At 37.6% G+C, this 17351-nt stretch overlaps 1 protein-coding gene and 1 long non-coding RNA gene across 2 annotated transcripts in view; one reads left to right on the forward strand and one right to left on the reverse strand.

The window, feature by feature from the left end:
• foxj3 (forkhead box J3) overlaps window positions 1–11108 on the forward strand; it is a 111578-nt gene extending 100470 nt beyond the window's left edge. The window contains exons 8-12 of the mRNA XM_008408620.3: window positions 440–862; window positions 1382–1483; window positions 3387–3578; window positions 4005–4106; window positions 5623–11108. Of these exons, the coding sequence (XP_008406842.1) occupies window positions 440–862; window positions 1382–1483; window positions 3387–3578; window positions 4005–4106; window positions 5623–5735 (932 nt within the window). The 3' untranslated portion in view covers window positions 5736–11108. The remainder of the gene's footprint in view (window positions 1–439; window positions 863–1381; window positions 1484–3386; window positions 3579–4004; window positions 4107–5622) is intronic.
• LOC145551671 (uncharacterized) lies at window positions 7985–15952 on the reverse strand. Its single transcript, XR_014087563.1, has 3 exons — window positions 15050–15952; window positions 14903–14960; window positions 7985–8073 (listed from the first exon to the last, which is right to left on the reverse strand). It is a non-coding gene; the product is annotated as an uncharacterized LOC145551671 (long non-coding RNA).
• Window positions 15953–17351: the final 1399 nt, after the last annotated feature.

Consider the following 17351-nt stretch of genomic DNA (forward strand, 5'->3'; position numbering starts at 1 on the left):
AGATAATTATGTTTAAGAATTGATCATTTTAATCTCATTCTTTTGTGGAAATTCAGTTAAATTATTCAAAGAAAATACTGTAAAACTGCCAAAAGCTGGATTTATTTTTATGTCCGTATTTAAAAGTATCAGTTGGTTTTATTTATTTGTTCAGCCAAAGCTAAGAGCCATTGAAGGTCCAAAGAGCCGCAGGTTGCAGACCCTGGCTTATGTCATAGTTTGTTTTTCAACGATATCACCCAGCACTAAAACAAAATCCCTCTGATTGTTTTTAGATTTATTTTTATCCACTTTCACTTGATGTTCTACTTTATATTGGCCTATTTTTTTAAATTCCAGTAAGGTACATTGAGGTTTGTAGTGTCGTATACTGGGAGGTTGGCTGAGTCTCTGGTTGTTTGCGTGTCTTCAGAGCTCGGTGTGTGTGTGTGTGTTTCAGGTCTGATGGGCATGCCGTCGGATAACTCCCAGCAGACCCACACCTCCTGCTCCTATCAGCACTCCCCCAGTGGCACCATCAACACTCAGAACAGCCTGTCAAACAACCAGCCCAACAACCACCACAACAACCACCCCGCCAACAGCGGCCAGGTTCCCCTGTCCCACCCGACCCAGGCCCACCCGGGCCACGGCTCGCCCCACGCCCAGCACCTCACGCAGCACAACCAACACGGCCAGCACCCTCAGCACCCGCAGCACGCCGCGCACTCCCAGCACGGCCAGCACCCGACCCACAGCCAGCACCCGCAGCAGCAGCACACGGCGCACCCGGCCCAGCACACGCAGCACAACCAGCACCCCTCCCAACACGGACAGCAGCACCAGAGCCTCTCCCACCCGCAACAGATGGCCTGCAACACAGGTGAGGCCCTCCGTCTCTTTCTGCTGGACCGGCGTCTGCTTTTGTTTTCCCTTTGTTTGAATCCGTCACACGGCTGGACGAAGGCGCTCAGGTGCAGTCATGATCGTGTTTGGAGGTGATTCTCCCCGTTTCGCCAGAGAGCTCAAAGAAAACAATTTAATTTCTTAAACAGTAAATTATCTTTTAATTTATTACCTTTGGTGTGGAGAACAAAGCCATGCTGAAGCCCCGACTTCAGCAGGATTTATAGAGACACTGGCTCCTCCTAGTGGCCACTTCCAGGAACTGTTCGAACATCAGATTAGTTGATGTCTCCTCTTTCGTTTTGCTCCAGATTACTGCAAGCACAAATGCAGTGAAAATGCATAATCTGACCTTACAGTCTGCTAAAATTCAAATAAAAAAGAAAGTAGTTATTATTCAGCAGCCAGTAATTCCTCCAGAATTGAATTAGATTTTATGACTTCTTATTCTCTTCTTAGAGTTACAGATATGATGTTCTGTGTGTTTGTGTTGCAGGTTTACGGTCCGAGTGGTACCCGAATCTGGATGCCCTGAAAGAAAGCTGTCGTATTGCCAGCAGCTACAACTGGGCTGATGTCGACCTTTCTCCTTTCCAAGGTCCGTTGCACTGATAAACCCTGCACCATTAGTTTATATTTCAACCTGCGCTCAGGATTTTATTATTCATAACAACACTGTCACTATAGCATGGGCAATAAATTGTCCCATAAGTTGTTGGGATAAATGATAACGTTGTTGTTGTTTTGAGACAGTTTTGAAGTAAAATAATAGTAATGGCATACTGATGCAAGAACACATTGTCAAATTAGTATACTTTTAACTGGAAAACATTTCAAATAGTCAAAATAAATAAACAAAATTAGAGAAACAACAAAAAAAATTAATTATGAAGTCTCTGTAAACAGAATTCTCCTTTAAAAAAAAGAGCTAGTTGAGACCAAAACACCAAACTGAAGACTTTTGTCATCCAGTTTAAAAAAAATCAGCATAATATAAAAATATTTTGTTTGTAATTCCATTAATTTGAAAAGGATTAGGATAAAGAATTACCCCATTTCTAACTAATTTGATTTAAAATGTGAAACTTTTTGAAGTTTGTAACTCGGCTCAATAGTTTTTAATGGTTTATTTGGGGCGGGGGGGGCTTACAACTAATGTAAACATAAAATTCACCTCATCAGACAATTACAGGAGGAAAAACAAAAGACAAGTTATTTTAATACAGAAATGTAAGCTTTCTGAAGAAGCCTTTTCATTCACTCATATCATCGAAGTATCTTCGCTCTCCAGAAGCAGTCAGTCTTGCGTCATATCTGACTAAAGACTGTTGCTGTATGTTTCATGATGATGTAGAACGCCAACACCTCACCATCCAGTGACAGAATCATCTGCATATATCATCAGCTCTAGGCAAAGACTGCTGATCCACCTCTTTTGCTTTTTGCCGTTCCTTTTAAATCTGTCTGGCTATGTGGTTTGAAAACGGAGCGATGGAGTCGAGCTCATTTGAGCTTTGAGATACTAATCGGTTGCTCCCGGTTGTTTAAAAAAATGACAGAAATTATCTTAATGGCTTTTTTGGACAATTAAAAAAAACTGTCCAAAATAAAAGCAATGTCTTGACCAAAAAAATTAATAAAAGATAAAAATTTTTTTATTAAAATAGTTGACATTAATCAACTTTAACACAATTCATGGCAGAGTAGATATACAGGACTTAGCACAATAGCTAAATTCATTCTTTGTCCTAAGACAAGAAAGAAAAAAATCAACAAAATAAAACATTTACACAAGAAATAACTGATGAACAGAAAGAAAAGTTATGAAAACAAGATAAAATGACGATCAAATCAGAACAAACGCAGCAGATCTGCTCCAACTTGACTTACTGCATCAATGCGGTGTGGCACGGAGCGACCTGTAGGTAATCTTCATCACAGCCTCCTCTCCGTAATGCTTCACTTTCTGAGTTCAGCTCAGGATGATTGTGTCAACATAACATTTCTACATTAATAATCCATTTCTAAGTCTTGCATCATATGAATTTTGGGTTTTTTTGTTTGCTTCAAGTCAAACATTTGAAATAAATCAGTGATGAATCCACACAGTGAGACTCACCTGAGAGTGATCTGGACTCCAGATTAATTTCCTCCGACGTTAAAAGCAGAGGCTGGATGTACAGCTCTGCTCCAGCCTTTGATTGAGTGCTGATGTGTCGGCACTCCAGAGTTGATTACAACTTTAATTAAACTGAGCTCTTCAATTAAATAACACCGCCTTCAAGTTTAATTACCAAAACACCCAGCTCAGCAGGTCAGTTTATCCAATTAAGAGTCAAGGAATGCAAGGTAGGATGTTTTTTAAACAGGGAGGTTGGAAGGTTGCTGATATGATAAATATATGCTGCAGACACGTCGTTCGTTTGCTACGTTTACATTCTGTTGAACAAAACTGTTCCAGTTTTCATTAATTTCCTGAAATGTTGTATTTGTCTCCAAAGGTTTAAGAGAAAGCATGAGACAGGCCGAGCTGAACAATTGGTGCCTTGAACCCACCCAGATCGCGGACCTCTGCTCGTCCATCAACCAGTTCTTTGCTCGCACCGGCGTCATTCAGCAGCAGGGGGCGGTACAGAGCCCTGTGTGTCACGGCGCCATGCACACCAACAAACCCGGCCAGCACCTCAACACAGGTCTGTACACCTGCAGAAGGTTAAAGCCGTTTATGTTTTAAAAAGCGATTTATTTGGAGTGTCTGTGCTAAAAATGGGTTGTGTAGGTTAATTAAATAACGTGAAATAATCACTAACGTCATCGCAAGGCACTTTACGGGACAAATAGGTCACATTTATATTGGCAGCGAGAAAGAAAGAGACTAAATGCAGAATCACTGATCCGGTTCTACTTTTTAAAGAAAAAGAAAAACAAACAGCACATTAATACCAGCAAATAATGTTAAAATGGAGAGTAGTAGGAGAAAACGACAGAGCCTAAAGTGAACAGTGAACTATACATGCTCTTTTATTTTGACATTGTTTTTTTAGTCAATATACGTGTTATAGATTCAGTATTGCTGAATATCAGAGAAAGCTTCTGATTGTGTTTAATGTAATCATCAGGAAACCTCTACATGGACACAAGACAGAGTATGCCCCCCATGATGGGTCCCCCCGGATACCCGCACATGCCCCCCATGAGCAACACGGGACCCACAATGACAGGTAATCGCCCCATAAACACCCTGCTCTGAGAAATCACTCCCTCTTCACACCGCCTAAACTTTTTTCACTTTTTAATGGTGTCAGACCTCAATGTGGCGTTAGGCTTTTTCACAAACTGAAACAATTCATAACTTCAAGAAAATCTGACAACATACAAAATGTTTTACTGATAAAACTGGGAGAGCTGAATCTCCACTCTGGGCTGAGTCGATTAGTCAGGTTGTAGATTTTATTCCTTATCGATTCTCGTTGAGTTAGGAAATAGACTGTTTAATTCAAAATATGCACCATGTTTGATTCAAACTAAATAAAAACTAACTTGAGCAATAAGAATCCCTCTGTCAAATAAACATTTTAACATCAACAGTTTTTATGCCTTTAACATAATAAACGAGCCTCATCTGAAAATATATTCTAATATATTTAATACGACTGCAAATGTTAATGAGATGGAGATTATTCATAACATTAATAGTAGTAGTTTAACGTTTCCTTGGAGATGCTCAAAGCTCCGCCCCCCTCCAGAGTCACCGCTGTTGCTAAGCAACATATCAACCCTCTACATTTGTACAAATCTGTTACATGCTGTGTGGTTTGAGGATGTTGGATGTATTCCCCCTTCTTATTGTGATTAAAGATCTGAACATGCTGCTTCTGCTGCGACGCCATCTTGGATATTTTCTGAAGCAAAATACGGATCGTGTGCAACACGTCGTCACGCAAATGCGTCGCGCGTTAACCGATGAGTTGAATCGATTCCAAGGAGCTGAACTACTGAGAACCGGTTCTCGATTCCCATCTCTTGTGTCGACGTGTTTACAGAAGGAGGATTTGTTTGTAAACACAGCGGACGCGCGCACAACTTGACTGCAGAAAGAGCTGAGCCGTCCATTGGATTCTCTCTGGTTTCCATGGTTACCTGCATTTATCTTGCTGTTTTAACATTAGCTAGCATGTTTTAAACATATACGTATTGAACAATAAGAAATAAAATATGTACATTTTTTTAAAAATAACGGGTAGTTAGCATACAGAGGACAAATAAAACCAATTCTTCCTAGTTTGGTCACAATTAGAGAGAAATGAAGACGTAGTTGCAGGTGATAAACTAAGACTTCAGAAATTAAAAATGCAGCAGGTTGAACCGGATGCAGAGTGAGGTACAGAGACGATGTGCTGAAAATAAAACCTCTAACTGCAGACGCCACAAAGCTGCATATGGGAGTTTCACCAGACAAAGAGGGGATGTGCACTGATTACTGGATGTAAATTATTTTATTAGCCTAATTGTAAATAGTTTAAATAATTATAATTTATTCTTGTCTGTTCTGATGCGCAGTAGAGCGACGCCCACTGATGTAGAAAATGAGTAAAAAACAGTCAAATAGTCCAAAGAAAATATCAAAACCCTGGAGAACCGTCGTTCAAGACCTTCAAAATAACTCTTAAATTTTGGCTTCTTAAAGTGAAACAACAACAACAACAACCTGCCATGTTTTCCGCTTGTTTCCTGCAGGACACCATGCACAGATGAACCAGCAGCACATGATACCTTCCAGGACCTTCCAGATGCATCGCATGCAAGCCGACGACATCCAGGACGACTTCGACTGGGACTCCATCGTCTAGCCGCTCCACTTCCCCGTCAAAGCAAGTCCAAGCCGATCGAGGAGGGGGGGGGGGGCGAAGCCCGGAGGAGGCCAGGCTGAGCCGACGAGGCCGCAGGTTGTGTGATGCAGAGGAACGTTTGACACGGCGAAAAGCCCCACAGACTTCAGAGTCCTGACACGGCGAACCATAACCAGAAAACGTTGTTACTTTGAAGACAATCATGTTCAGCCAGACCTGCTCTCGTCTGGAGACGAGTGGAGCTCATTGACGGTGAACCTCCTCAGCCAGCCCCCTCCTCTTACCCAGACCATCCTCTTCCTGCCACCTCCCCCCCCCCCACCCGACCCCTGACCCCTCTGCTCCTTAACTGTCATGTGATTTGAGCGACGTGTTCAGCTTGTAATTCTTCTCGTGTCGACATAGGCCTCAGCTGCCTCTAAGATGAAGTTCTCTCTCTCCAACTTTCTCTCCCCTCTGTTTAATTTTTTGTGTTTATATGATATTTTTGTCTCTTTGTTTTTATTTTTTTTTTAAGAAAACACAGGCCGTCTGTCTCTGTGAGTAACGTGATGGTGCTCGTTGGTCGCTTCTGGGAAAAACAGGTTTACAAATGTTTAAAATCTGAACAGGGTGTTTTTATTTTGTTTGTTTGTTTTTATCCCCACTGGTTTGATTTTATTTTATGTTGGGGGTTTTTTAACCCAGGAGTCGAGCCAGAGAGGGATCCCACAGGGCGCTGTGATCGGCTCTCTGTGTGTCATGGGAGAACAGAGACTCTCATTGTTCACTCTTAAACACTTAAAGATGAATGAATTGTGACATTGAGGAGATAAAATCAGGAGTGTGGAAACAGACCTTTGAATTGAATCTGTCTTGTGAAGTTTAGAGTTGTTTAGATTTGTGACGGAAACTGTAGCACCTTTAGAAATTCAACCAAACTCGAACTGTTTCAGTCTCTATTGTTCACTAACTAAGATGCTACCGCTCAAAAAACGATAAGATTGGAATCACGATACATCTGAGTTTTATTTGGATGAAGATTCAAGGATTTTTTTATTGTCATACCACTTCTGCTCGTTTGTGGTACGAAATTTGGACTCGGGTCCCAGATTAAGACATTTAATACACAGATAGATGAATAATAAAGATCAGTCTGAACCTCGTTAACATCTCAGTTATTCAGCCACAGAAACGTCTGAAACTCCACCACAGATCCCAAATAATAAATATATAAATAAATAGAGCAACATCTGCAAGAAAACATAAAGAGAGAAAAAATGATTCAGGGAAAAAAAATACTTAAATGAGATTTTATGTAATGATCAATAGGGCTTAGTCTGATTAATCATGACTCCATTATTGAAATAATTAACTAATTTAGTAATTGATTGATCATTAACTCGAGTACACAGAAGGCAAAGCAGTAATTAAGCCAAAACTGTATTAAAAATACACATTTTGCATTTAAGATTAAAAAATATTTTTCTGTAAATATATTCTCCATAAGTGGTAGATTGATCTTAATCTGGTTCAAATTATGTAAAAACTCAGATTAAGCACCAATTATTAATCGGTTAATCAAAAAATAATCAGCAGATGTTGATAGAAACTTTTCACATTAAGTGTTGAACTTCAGATTCATCCTTTGCTACAAATGATTCGTTAATGAAGCTACTATTGCTTTTTAAGCAATAATGATTATTTTCTAATTTAAAAAAGGAACTGCATTCTTTATTTGCATCTTTTTATGCTTAGATGAAAAATCTGCAGAATGTGGCCATTTTTTTATCCGATTTATTCAACAGAACAATTGATTACTGAAATAATTGTTAGTTTTAGCCCTAATGATCAATAACAAAGCGTCTGTTTGTGAACATTAGAGACCTTTTGATGCTCCCTGCAGAGTCCGATGCGATCAGGACGGGATAAAATTCACGTGTCGGTGGAAACAGACGAGGCATTTGTGGGAGTTTGTTGTCGTTTTTCTTTAAATTGTGATTTTAGGGCTCCGATTGTTGGCTGCACTCACCTCTGCTCTGTGTGAGCGTGAAGCACATGGCGAAGGAGGGCAGGCGGCTCACGCAGGCAGACCCAGGAGGTTTTCTCAAGCACAGAGCAGTGGAGCGACCCGGTGGTTCTCCAGAACCGGCTCCACGGTCAGAACCGCTGCTGGCCTGAAGAGACACTATGGTCAGAGGAGGATGAGCCCTTTGCACATGAGTTCCTTTTGTTTACTTGGCCTCCAGACGCAAAGCCGATCCCATTTCGTCCCGCAGCGGCCGCTCCGATTGGCCGCTTTCCTGCGCCGCGTCGGGTTCTACCGTTCTGGTGCTTCTTCAGCTGCAACACTGTGTCTCTGTTTGAAGGAGTAGCACAATGTTTCTGGGATTATATTCAGGCTTTTTAATCTGGGAGTTGAAAGATTAACAAAGTGGTCAGCAGAGTTTAGCGTAAAGACTGACAGCTGTTGTCCAGATTAGAGGTGCACCGATTTATCGGAGCCGATTTCATTGCACTTTACCGACTCGTCCACTTTCTTCCTCTGTTCAGCAACATTTCAGACAAAATAAATCGGTATCGGCCAAAATCGGCAGTTCGGGTTTTTTACAGATCGGTAATCCACGATCGGCCTAAAAACTACAATCGGTGCACCCCTACTCTAAATAACCTGCAAGATTTAATCTGATTAGGTTTATTCTCAGTTTAAAGGACTGAGAATAAATAAATAAAACAAACCTGGTTCATGTTTGGTGATAAATTTAATTTTATAAAGTGAAGGGTATTATTTTCATATCAGATTTTAGTAAATGGCACATAGAAACGTTTACCCCAACCTGCATAGATTATTATTTTATTCAGTTGTGAAGATGCACTGAGGAGACTTTTCCTGACGGACTCTGATTTTAATATTGCTAAAGAACTAGAGCACATAGAGCAGAAAACATTACCTGCAGGTCGGCCTGTCACAATTACACATTTTACTGGACGATAAATTGTCCCAGAAGTTATTCTAATAAACGGTAATATTGTTGTTTTGAGACCATTTTCAATCAATATAATATTCAAATAATAATGAAAGAACAGATTCTAAAAGATCGAAAAACTTTAAATTGTAATAAATATTTAACACTGGAAATGGAAAACATTGTAAATAAACAAAACGACAAATTAAATGATTTATAAACTGTCCTTCATAAGAAGCCTTAGCTGAGACCAAAACACCAGACTGAAGACTTTTATCGTCCAGCGTGAGAAAAAACAAATCATGAAAATAGAAATTAGTGATTATTTTTTTATTATTTATCATGCAATAATACATAAAAAAAATAATTGACCTGCCTGCAGGTTCCTGTTTTTGAATCCAACAGAAAATAAATTGATCATTTCCATTTATCAGGGTTCGTTTGATTTTTATCTAAAGTCCTTAAAAGTTCCTGGTATTCAGGAACTTTTAAGTCCAATCTAACGTTTAGCTGAAAACATGAATTTGGACACAATTATTTACGGCTGAAACCAGATAAAAATGCACCTCATAAAAACACTTTTGTTTCCTCACAATCTGAATTTAAATCAGATTAAACTTTTCTTAGTTTTAGATCAGTTAAAATTTTAGTTGTAGAATATCAAATATTATCACAAAACATGATTAACAGTAATAAATTAAATAGCAGAGGATTGAAACTTTAGTTTCATATTTTTATCTCCAGGAAAAATTTGAAAAGTGAGTTTTTAGTTTGGCAAAATGTACAAGCCCTGATTATGCATTCATTTGTTCATGACTAACATTAATTTGATCTGCAAGTACAAACTGAATATTTAATATTTCGATGAAGTCGATCGGTTTCGGTCTCCGCCTGGCTGATCGGTGCGTCTCCTGGTTTCCTCTCAGTAAATTAATTTATCACTAAACCTAAATTTATTTGGCTGTTAAATCCATGAAACTCTTTTAATGTCTGGAGCTCAAGCACAATAATTTTATTCTCGGTTTGTCTTTATTCTAACCAAACGTTGCGTCGACCTGAACGAGTTTGTTTTATTTAACGGGGTTTCGTCTCCTGGTGTTGCTGTGCCGTTTGACTTCATGTTAAAGTGACAATCATTGAGTTCTCTTATTATTTTTAAAATATCACAATATGTTGTGAAAACGAGGCACTTTGAGATCGAACATTTTATTTTTTTTTTTAGTTTAGTCGAACATTACAGAACTAAACTCTGTAGATTCTGTTTTTCTGCCTGGTTTATACTGTGGATCGTAGATCTTGAACACCCAGAAGCTGCACTGTGCAGAAGAAAATCAAGGTTCTCTGATTTAAGCTTATAAAACTGCCATTTATCATCATTTCTCGATGTATTCTCTGTTTCTAACCTCCTGCCAGTCTCGTGTGTTCGCCTCGGCTCCTCTCTCGCTCATGTTTTGCGTTTCTATCAAACTAATTTCTCGGAACCGAGTTGTGGATCTTCTGGGAGGTCGGCACGGGGTCACGGCGACGCCTTTCAGCTCTTCCAGGCGAAGACTGAGAAAACGGACTTTCACACGAACTCATCCGCCGACGGGAGACGATCGGAGGAAAGGGGAAAGAAAAGAAAAAAAAGGGAAAAGGTGAAGAAACGACTGGATCCCAGTTTTTACATTTTGTCCGTTTGTGTGCGTTCTTGTGGAAGTTTTTACTTTTCTTCTTCCCGTGTTTTTTTTTTTTTTTTTTTTTTATACAGCTGGACATGTACCTGCCAGAGAGATTATTATTATTGTTATTGTTATTATTATTATTATTGGGGAGGAAAAAAAACAATAAAAAAAATAAAATAAACCTTGTTACAACATTGGAGAGAACTGCCAACATCTACTGCTGATTGGGGCCTGTTTTATTCAGTGCTGGTGTGTCGTTGTGCTTGTACATAATGTGTCTTTTCAATCATCCCCTTTTTTCTCCTGGGGGGGGGGATTCACAAGACAGAGGCGGGAAAAGAATATTTTGTTATTGTCCTATCAGAGGGTGACAGTATGTATATATCTATATTGTATATATGTGATGAAAATGCGTTGGCTTTTTGTGTGACACTACCTTTTACCTGTACCTATGGTTCTACATTCAGTGTTTTCAGTGTTGAAAGTATATATTTGGTTTGTGTTTTGTTTTTATTTCGTCTTTGTCATTTCTTTCTCTTTTGTTTTTTTGTTGTTTTTTGTCTCCCTGTTTGTTTGTTTACTGCACGGTTTATTACTTTTGTTGTCCGATGAGGTGACACAGCTACTCTTTGTATTCGTTTAGTGCTGTAAAATAACTCAAGTGTTATTAGAAAATTGTCGATACCAACGCCCGCCCCGACCCATCCTCCCCTTTCCCCAATATGCATGAATGGCACTTAAAGAAATAAAATATGGTAACTTCACTGTGGAATAATGTGATATTTGAGCTCGTTTTTTTTTTTTTTTTTTTTTTTTTTGTTTTCTTCCAGGTGTTCAAATGAATTAAACATTTAAAAGAGACTGAATGGAGAATAAATCCAGACGCTGGATTTAATGCTGATCTGAGGCGTAAATTTTTAGTTTTACATCTAATAAAAGTGAATTTTAATGAGTTTGATACTCGCCAGGAAGATGGTTTGTTTTAGTTACACACTGATTCATTTTAATAGTTTAGTTCAGTTTCATGATTCCGACTTGGATCAATCAACAGTAACATTTCTTACAAAATGAGAATATTGAATGTTTTGATATTCTGCTAACTGCACTGGTGTTTACTACAGATTAAAGACTTTAACAGCTGAACAAAAAATAAAACTTGATGCAAATTAAAGGAGAAAGTGGACAAACTATTAATGTTTGTCATTTTCACGGTTTTTGTTGTACAATGAAAACCTGATTTTTCTGTCTGCAAGAACGCCACTGAAAAGGTTTTTTCTTTAAAGTACAAAATGAAATAACCTTACAAATATAAACATGTAATAAATGAATAAAATGTAAAACCAGATTACTGATAACCGTGCAAATGTAAACATGTGCAAGTTAAAAGTATTTTCCATTATACAATTCAGATTTTAAAATACTTTATCATACTTCAGCTGCATTTATTCATTTCCTACAACGATAAATTATCACTCAATAAAAGTTTAACCTTTTTGGCTGCATTCAGAGACATCTTTAAAAAAATATACTATTTATAAAATAAGGATGAAGCGTCTCTGCTGTTGCACAACAGGCAGCCGGTGAGTCAACAGGCTGATGCTGCTTCAGGTGATTTTCAGCTGTGCATAATTTAAAACGCAGCATTTATTCTGGAAACTGACCTTGTTTTAAGCTCCGGTCGGACATCTGGGATTCATTTTTATTAAACGTGAATTTTCTCTTTCTCCTTTACAGATAACTTGGTGTTTGTCAGTCTGTCGCGTAAAATCACAACAACAAAAAACAGTGAAGTTTGGAGGATCGTAAGACGCTGTTACTTTTCTGTTGCAGCAGGTAAAGTGTAGCATCAAAATCTGTCCCCAGCGTATTCTCTGGCTGCAGGGGGCGCTAGCGTGCATGTGACTGTATGCACAAGACATACAGTCACATCTAACTGTCTTGTGCAAGAAAAAAATTAAATGTTTGAAATTTATCTTTTAAAAAATTCTATAAAAAGCTTGGAAATTTCTGAGTTTGAAAAGTCGAAAATTTGTAGAAGCATCTCAGAAGTTTCAAAAGGTTTTTTTTTGTTTTTGTTTTTTTACTTAAACTCAAAATGTTTCCTGATTCTAAGATTAATCTAAAGGTTTTTGAGTTTCCTAGCAATTTATAAACTATTAATATCAATACATTTAAAATTTTCTTTTCAAGACAATTTCTGAATTAGTTCTAGCAAATTTTCAACTTTTCAGATTCAGAAATTATCGGGGTGGGAGGGGGGGATTCTAAATTTTCTAACTTTTTTTTTTTCTTTGTACTTTTCAAACACAGAAACTCGATAGAGTTCTTTCAAGAAATTTTTAGATTAATCTAATTTTTAATCTAAAATTCTGAGTTTTTTTGGGCAGAAATTTACTCCTCGTTTTTTTATGTCTACACTGTCCCTGATCACATGAAGCACTTAGATAAAAATAAAACTGACACTTTGCTGCTGTACAAAACAAGTATCTGTGATCCTCTGCAGAGGATAAACGACACAAATCCCTCATTATATATAATTCAAACACATTTTAATACTTACAGTTATTGATTTGCAAAATTTTCACTTTCCAAACCTTTTATTCTGGAAATTGTTTCATGCTTTTACTTTTATGTAGGTTATGCAGAAAAACATCCCTGTCATAATTTCCTGATAAGAAAATAACTGTGCATTTGTTGGCAATAATTATCTCAGCCTGACTATAGACATAATTAATACAAACAAAATTAATAATTAAAAAAAAAAAAGTTGAAATGATTTGATTGCAGCTCTGTGGTGTGATTATAAAGACTGGAGTCTTGAAATGTTTTTCAGGAACGACGAGTTCGTCGTGAAACCAGATAAAGTGCAAAGTGTCGCTCAGCCAGACGTTTTATTTTACATGTCGAGTTCTTCAGCAGCAGAACGGATCAATCACTTCTGCTCTCATCAGACGAGTTTGTATGACGAGGAACCCAAAACGGCAGCGACCTGCATCCATGTTGGTCTGCTTTTACTAAACATGAGGCAGCAAAACCGACTGACAGCGTCAGCAGCTCCAACAGCCTTTATAAAGTTCATTAATAAAGTCTCAAGAAGAAGAAAGTCATCTGTAAAGACTCAGAGGAGAATCTGAAGGCGATTAGAAAAAGAGACATAATTATGACCTCAAGCAGAATACTTTATTCTTGTCCTCTCAGAATTCTGCATTAAATTTTGATTTTCTTTCCTTAGAATTTAGATTTTTTTTCCTTAAACTGTAGATTTTATATCAGAATTCTGAATTTTTCTCAGAATTTAGATTTTCTTTTCTCAGAATTCTGACTTTAATCTCAGATGTTATTTTTATCTTTTCCTGGAATTTTGACTGATCAGAAAATGTATATTTTTTTCCTTACTATTCACATGGTGGTCTCAGTATTCTGCTTTTAATCTCAAAAAGGTTTTATTTTTAGAATTTAACAATTTTCTTTCAATCTAGATTTTCTCTCAGAATTCTGACTTTAATTTCTGAATTCTGTTTTTTTATTGAAATTCTGTCTTTAGTCAGACAATTTGTTATTTTTCTTAGAATTCATATTCTTTTGTCATAATTATGACTTTAGCATCAGAATTGTAATTATTCTTATAATTCAGATTTTTATTTTGTTTTTTGTTGTTGCTTTTTTTTCATAATTCTGACTTTAATCTACCACATACACATTTTACTTAAATTGTGCATAATCCAGAAAGTTCGTTCACTTCTAAATAAAAACCTTGAAAACTCAGAACCAGACTCTGAAGTTCACGCTTTATGTAACTTCCTCCCTTTCTTGCCTGTCAGAAAGTTGATGTCTGAGGTTTTGGTCACCAAAAATCACAATATAAAACATGTTTTATAGCAGTCCTCTCATAATCATTAAGAGTAGAACATGTTTACTCTTTTGCAGGAGGAACATGTAAACAGAACAATAATTCAGTGGTTTTGCTTCTTAGTTCAGTGCTGCTGCTGGTAGATTGTGGTCGCACAGCGGCCTCTAGTGGCCACAAACACAACATGCGTGTTTTTAAATTAGAAAAGTTGCAATGTGACGCAAAAAAAAATTATTATATCGGAGAAGCTACAATGATGACTAAGAAGTTTAGCCAGGAAAAAGAAGGTTTTACTTTAACAAATGTAAAGGTAATGAGTCGGCAGTGATTTATTAAGTTCTCTGTACTCACTAATGTGCAAAAGTCTTGAGTCACTCTTTCTCCAAACCGAGTTTATACAACATTTTAAAGCTCCGTAGTTGATCGTAGTTGATCTGCGGATCGTTTTCGTTTTGACTGCAGCCTCTCCACCAGCTTGAGTTCGGCTTGGCTCTATGAGGAAGAAGTAATTGCTCCCTAAATAACTGGTTGTTCCACCATTGCGATAACTCGTAATGAGCCTTTCACATCACAGTGGAGGAATGCTGACCCAACTCTTCTTTGGAAAATTGCTTTAAATTATCCTCATTAGAGGGTTTTTCACCAGGAACAGTGTGCTTTTAAAAAGTCGTGCCTGCTGTATCCCTGTGTGCTGGATGTGTGTTTTACCTTTTTTCCATGCCGGGTGGGACTGCGGGAGATAATTCAACAGGGCTGGACAATATGGCTGAAAAATACCACATAAGGTTTCCTATCAGTCGATATTGATCATTATTAATCTTTTTGTTGTTTTAAATATCTGAAATACAACCAAACCTTTCTGTTTTATCCACAGTTTTCACTACACAGCCTTCTTTTGTTTTATTTTTAAGCAGTTATGAGGCACAGCGGTGAAACCTTAAACTTTACCCAACAAATTGTTGCTAGGTGACCAAAGAGTGAGTGCGTTGCTAGGTGACGAAAGAGGGAGGGGGTTAGTTAGTTGATTCCACCATCTTTGCTTAGCTGTCTATGAGAGATTAAGCAGCTAAAGCCTCTTGCCTTCATCTCCCAGAATCCTGTGCGTTTCTGGATTAGAGTTCAGTGACATTATTGAACCTTCGAACTATTTCATCTATTGGTATTGATCATGTGTCTGTCAGGATAGACATCAGTATTGATTTGAATTAAGTTGACATATCCACTTGTAGTTTCAGCATCTTTGAACTTGAACTACAAGAAATATGGAAAATAAAAATGGTGACTCAGCTCCTCAGACTAGCAGCAGCAATTAGCAAACACCCAGTGGAACTGCACATGTTTTGAGCTGTTAATACAAACAACTTATCAGTGAAAAAAAGCTCCTAAAGATGATGCTGAAAGCTTAATGGAGGAACATTGTTGTGACAACTTCCTGAAGGCAGAGTTTCAGAAAGAGCAGAAGCTTCTTAAAGAGACAGAGACCCAATTTGAAGACGGTAAACTGCAAAGTCAAACATATTTCATCCATCCATCCATCCATCCATCCATCCATCCATCCATCCATCCATCCATCCATCCATCCATCCATTTTCTTACACCCTTGTCCCTCAGTGGGGTCGGGAGGTGCTGGTGCCCATCTCTAGCTAACGTTCCGGGCGAGAGGCGGGGTCACCCTGGACAGGTCGCCAATTTGTCGCAGGGCCAAACATATTTCAGAAAATACAAAATACTTTGTAAACTTGGCTTTGTAAACTTTTCCAGTTGGATAGACGTCAGTGAATTTGTTCTTCATTTGTTCTTTAATTTTAATGTTATCTGAGGTTCTGTTGAAATATTTCTTGGTTCTAAAGTAGTAATCAGGCCTGGTTGTGATACTTTTTTTAATAGTAACTTGTAACTGTAAGGTTAAAGGACAAAAGAAAATCTAACACTTTAAAGGATTAAAACAAAGGCTAAAGTCTTAAAGGAATTGTGGAACAAAGATTTTTTTTTTTTTAATTTACCTTAAAGTGTTGATTTCTGCTTTACATGGAAATTAATTAATTTCAAAAGCGTAAATTAGAGAGGCAGATCGAGGGAAAATCTTTATCCACTGAACAGATGAGAGATATTCTGTTACATTTCTCATCTGCAGCCGGATCTGACTCCAGATAAAACCAGAAGCAAAAACGAAATGAAATACATATTTCAGAGCCATAACTGGATGGAAAAACCAGCAGCTGCACTCTGGGAGGAAATAAATCCCTTCTTGGTGAGCTGTTAGAAAATAAAAACATTTCATAACACTCTGCAAAGGACAAACTCTGCAGCCAAGCAAGTAAATCACAGAAATATCTTCCAAAGTTGCTGATCTCGATCTGATCCAGGAGTTTCTCATGCAACAAACAGGAAAAAAATAAATGAAGAAAGAAACAGAGAAATGTTTATTCAGCAGGAGATTAAAATTAGTTTCTAATGCTGATAAGTCCAAACAACGAGAGGATCACAATCATGAAGCTAGAAGCACAGGAGAGACGCAAAATGTTCATTTTTATTGCATTTAAAAAAAATAAAGCATGCTGTAGCTTTTTATTATTATTTCATCAGCTCAATATTGAATTAAACAATGTTTTGAACAAAACCGACAGCTTTTTAGAAAAAAAATAAAAATAAATTGATCAATAAATGATTGTAGCTCCAAAACATAAATTATAGGACAGCACTGTTTTTTGAGTTATTTTATTTTATTTTCCTTTAAACAAGAACAGGAAGTTGCTCTTTGTTTATTAATGTAGCTTTTGAGTAGAAGCTGTTGGATGTTTCTGGTTTTATTTACTGCAAAAATAAGATAAACGCAGAAACCTGAGAGTTAGTTTGTTCTACCACTAACACTGAAACGTTTTTTATTTTTATTTTGTGGGGTTTTTGTGATAAAAGAAGCACAGCAACCAGCTGTGCCTCACTGCATGCAACCGGGGGCCACATAAAATCATCAAGAGAGCCACAAATGGTCCCCGGACCACACTTTGGACACCCCTACTCTGACTAAAGCAGAAACTACAGATGTAAATTACTAAACACACCTTTCTTTATGTTGCTAACAATATTTTTCCTTGCAACAAAAAGATTTAAATCCCCTTTCTGGTTTTTCTGCATGAGTGGATTCCCTCCAGCTTCC

This window comes from Poecilia reticulata, chromosome 5, assembly GCF_904066995.2.
Source record: "Poecilia reticulata chromosome 5, P_reticulata-male-v2, whole genome shotgun sequence".
Classification (NCBI taxonomy): domain Eukaryota; kingdom Metazoa; phylum Chordata; class Actinopteri; order Cyprinodontiformes; family Poeciliidae; genus Poecilia; species Poecilia reticulata.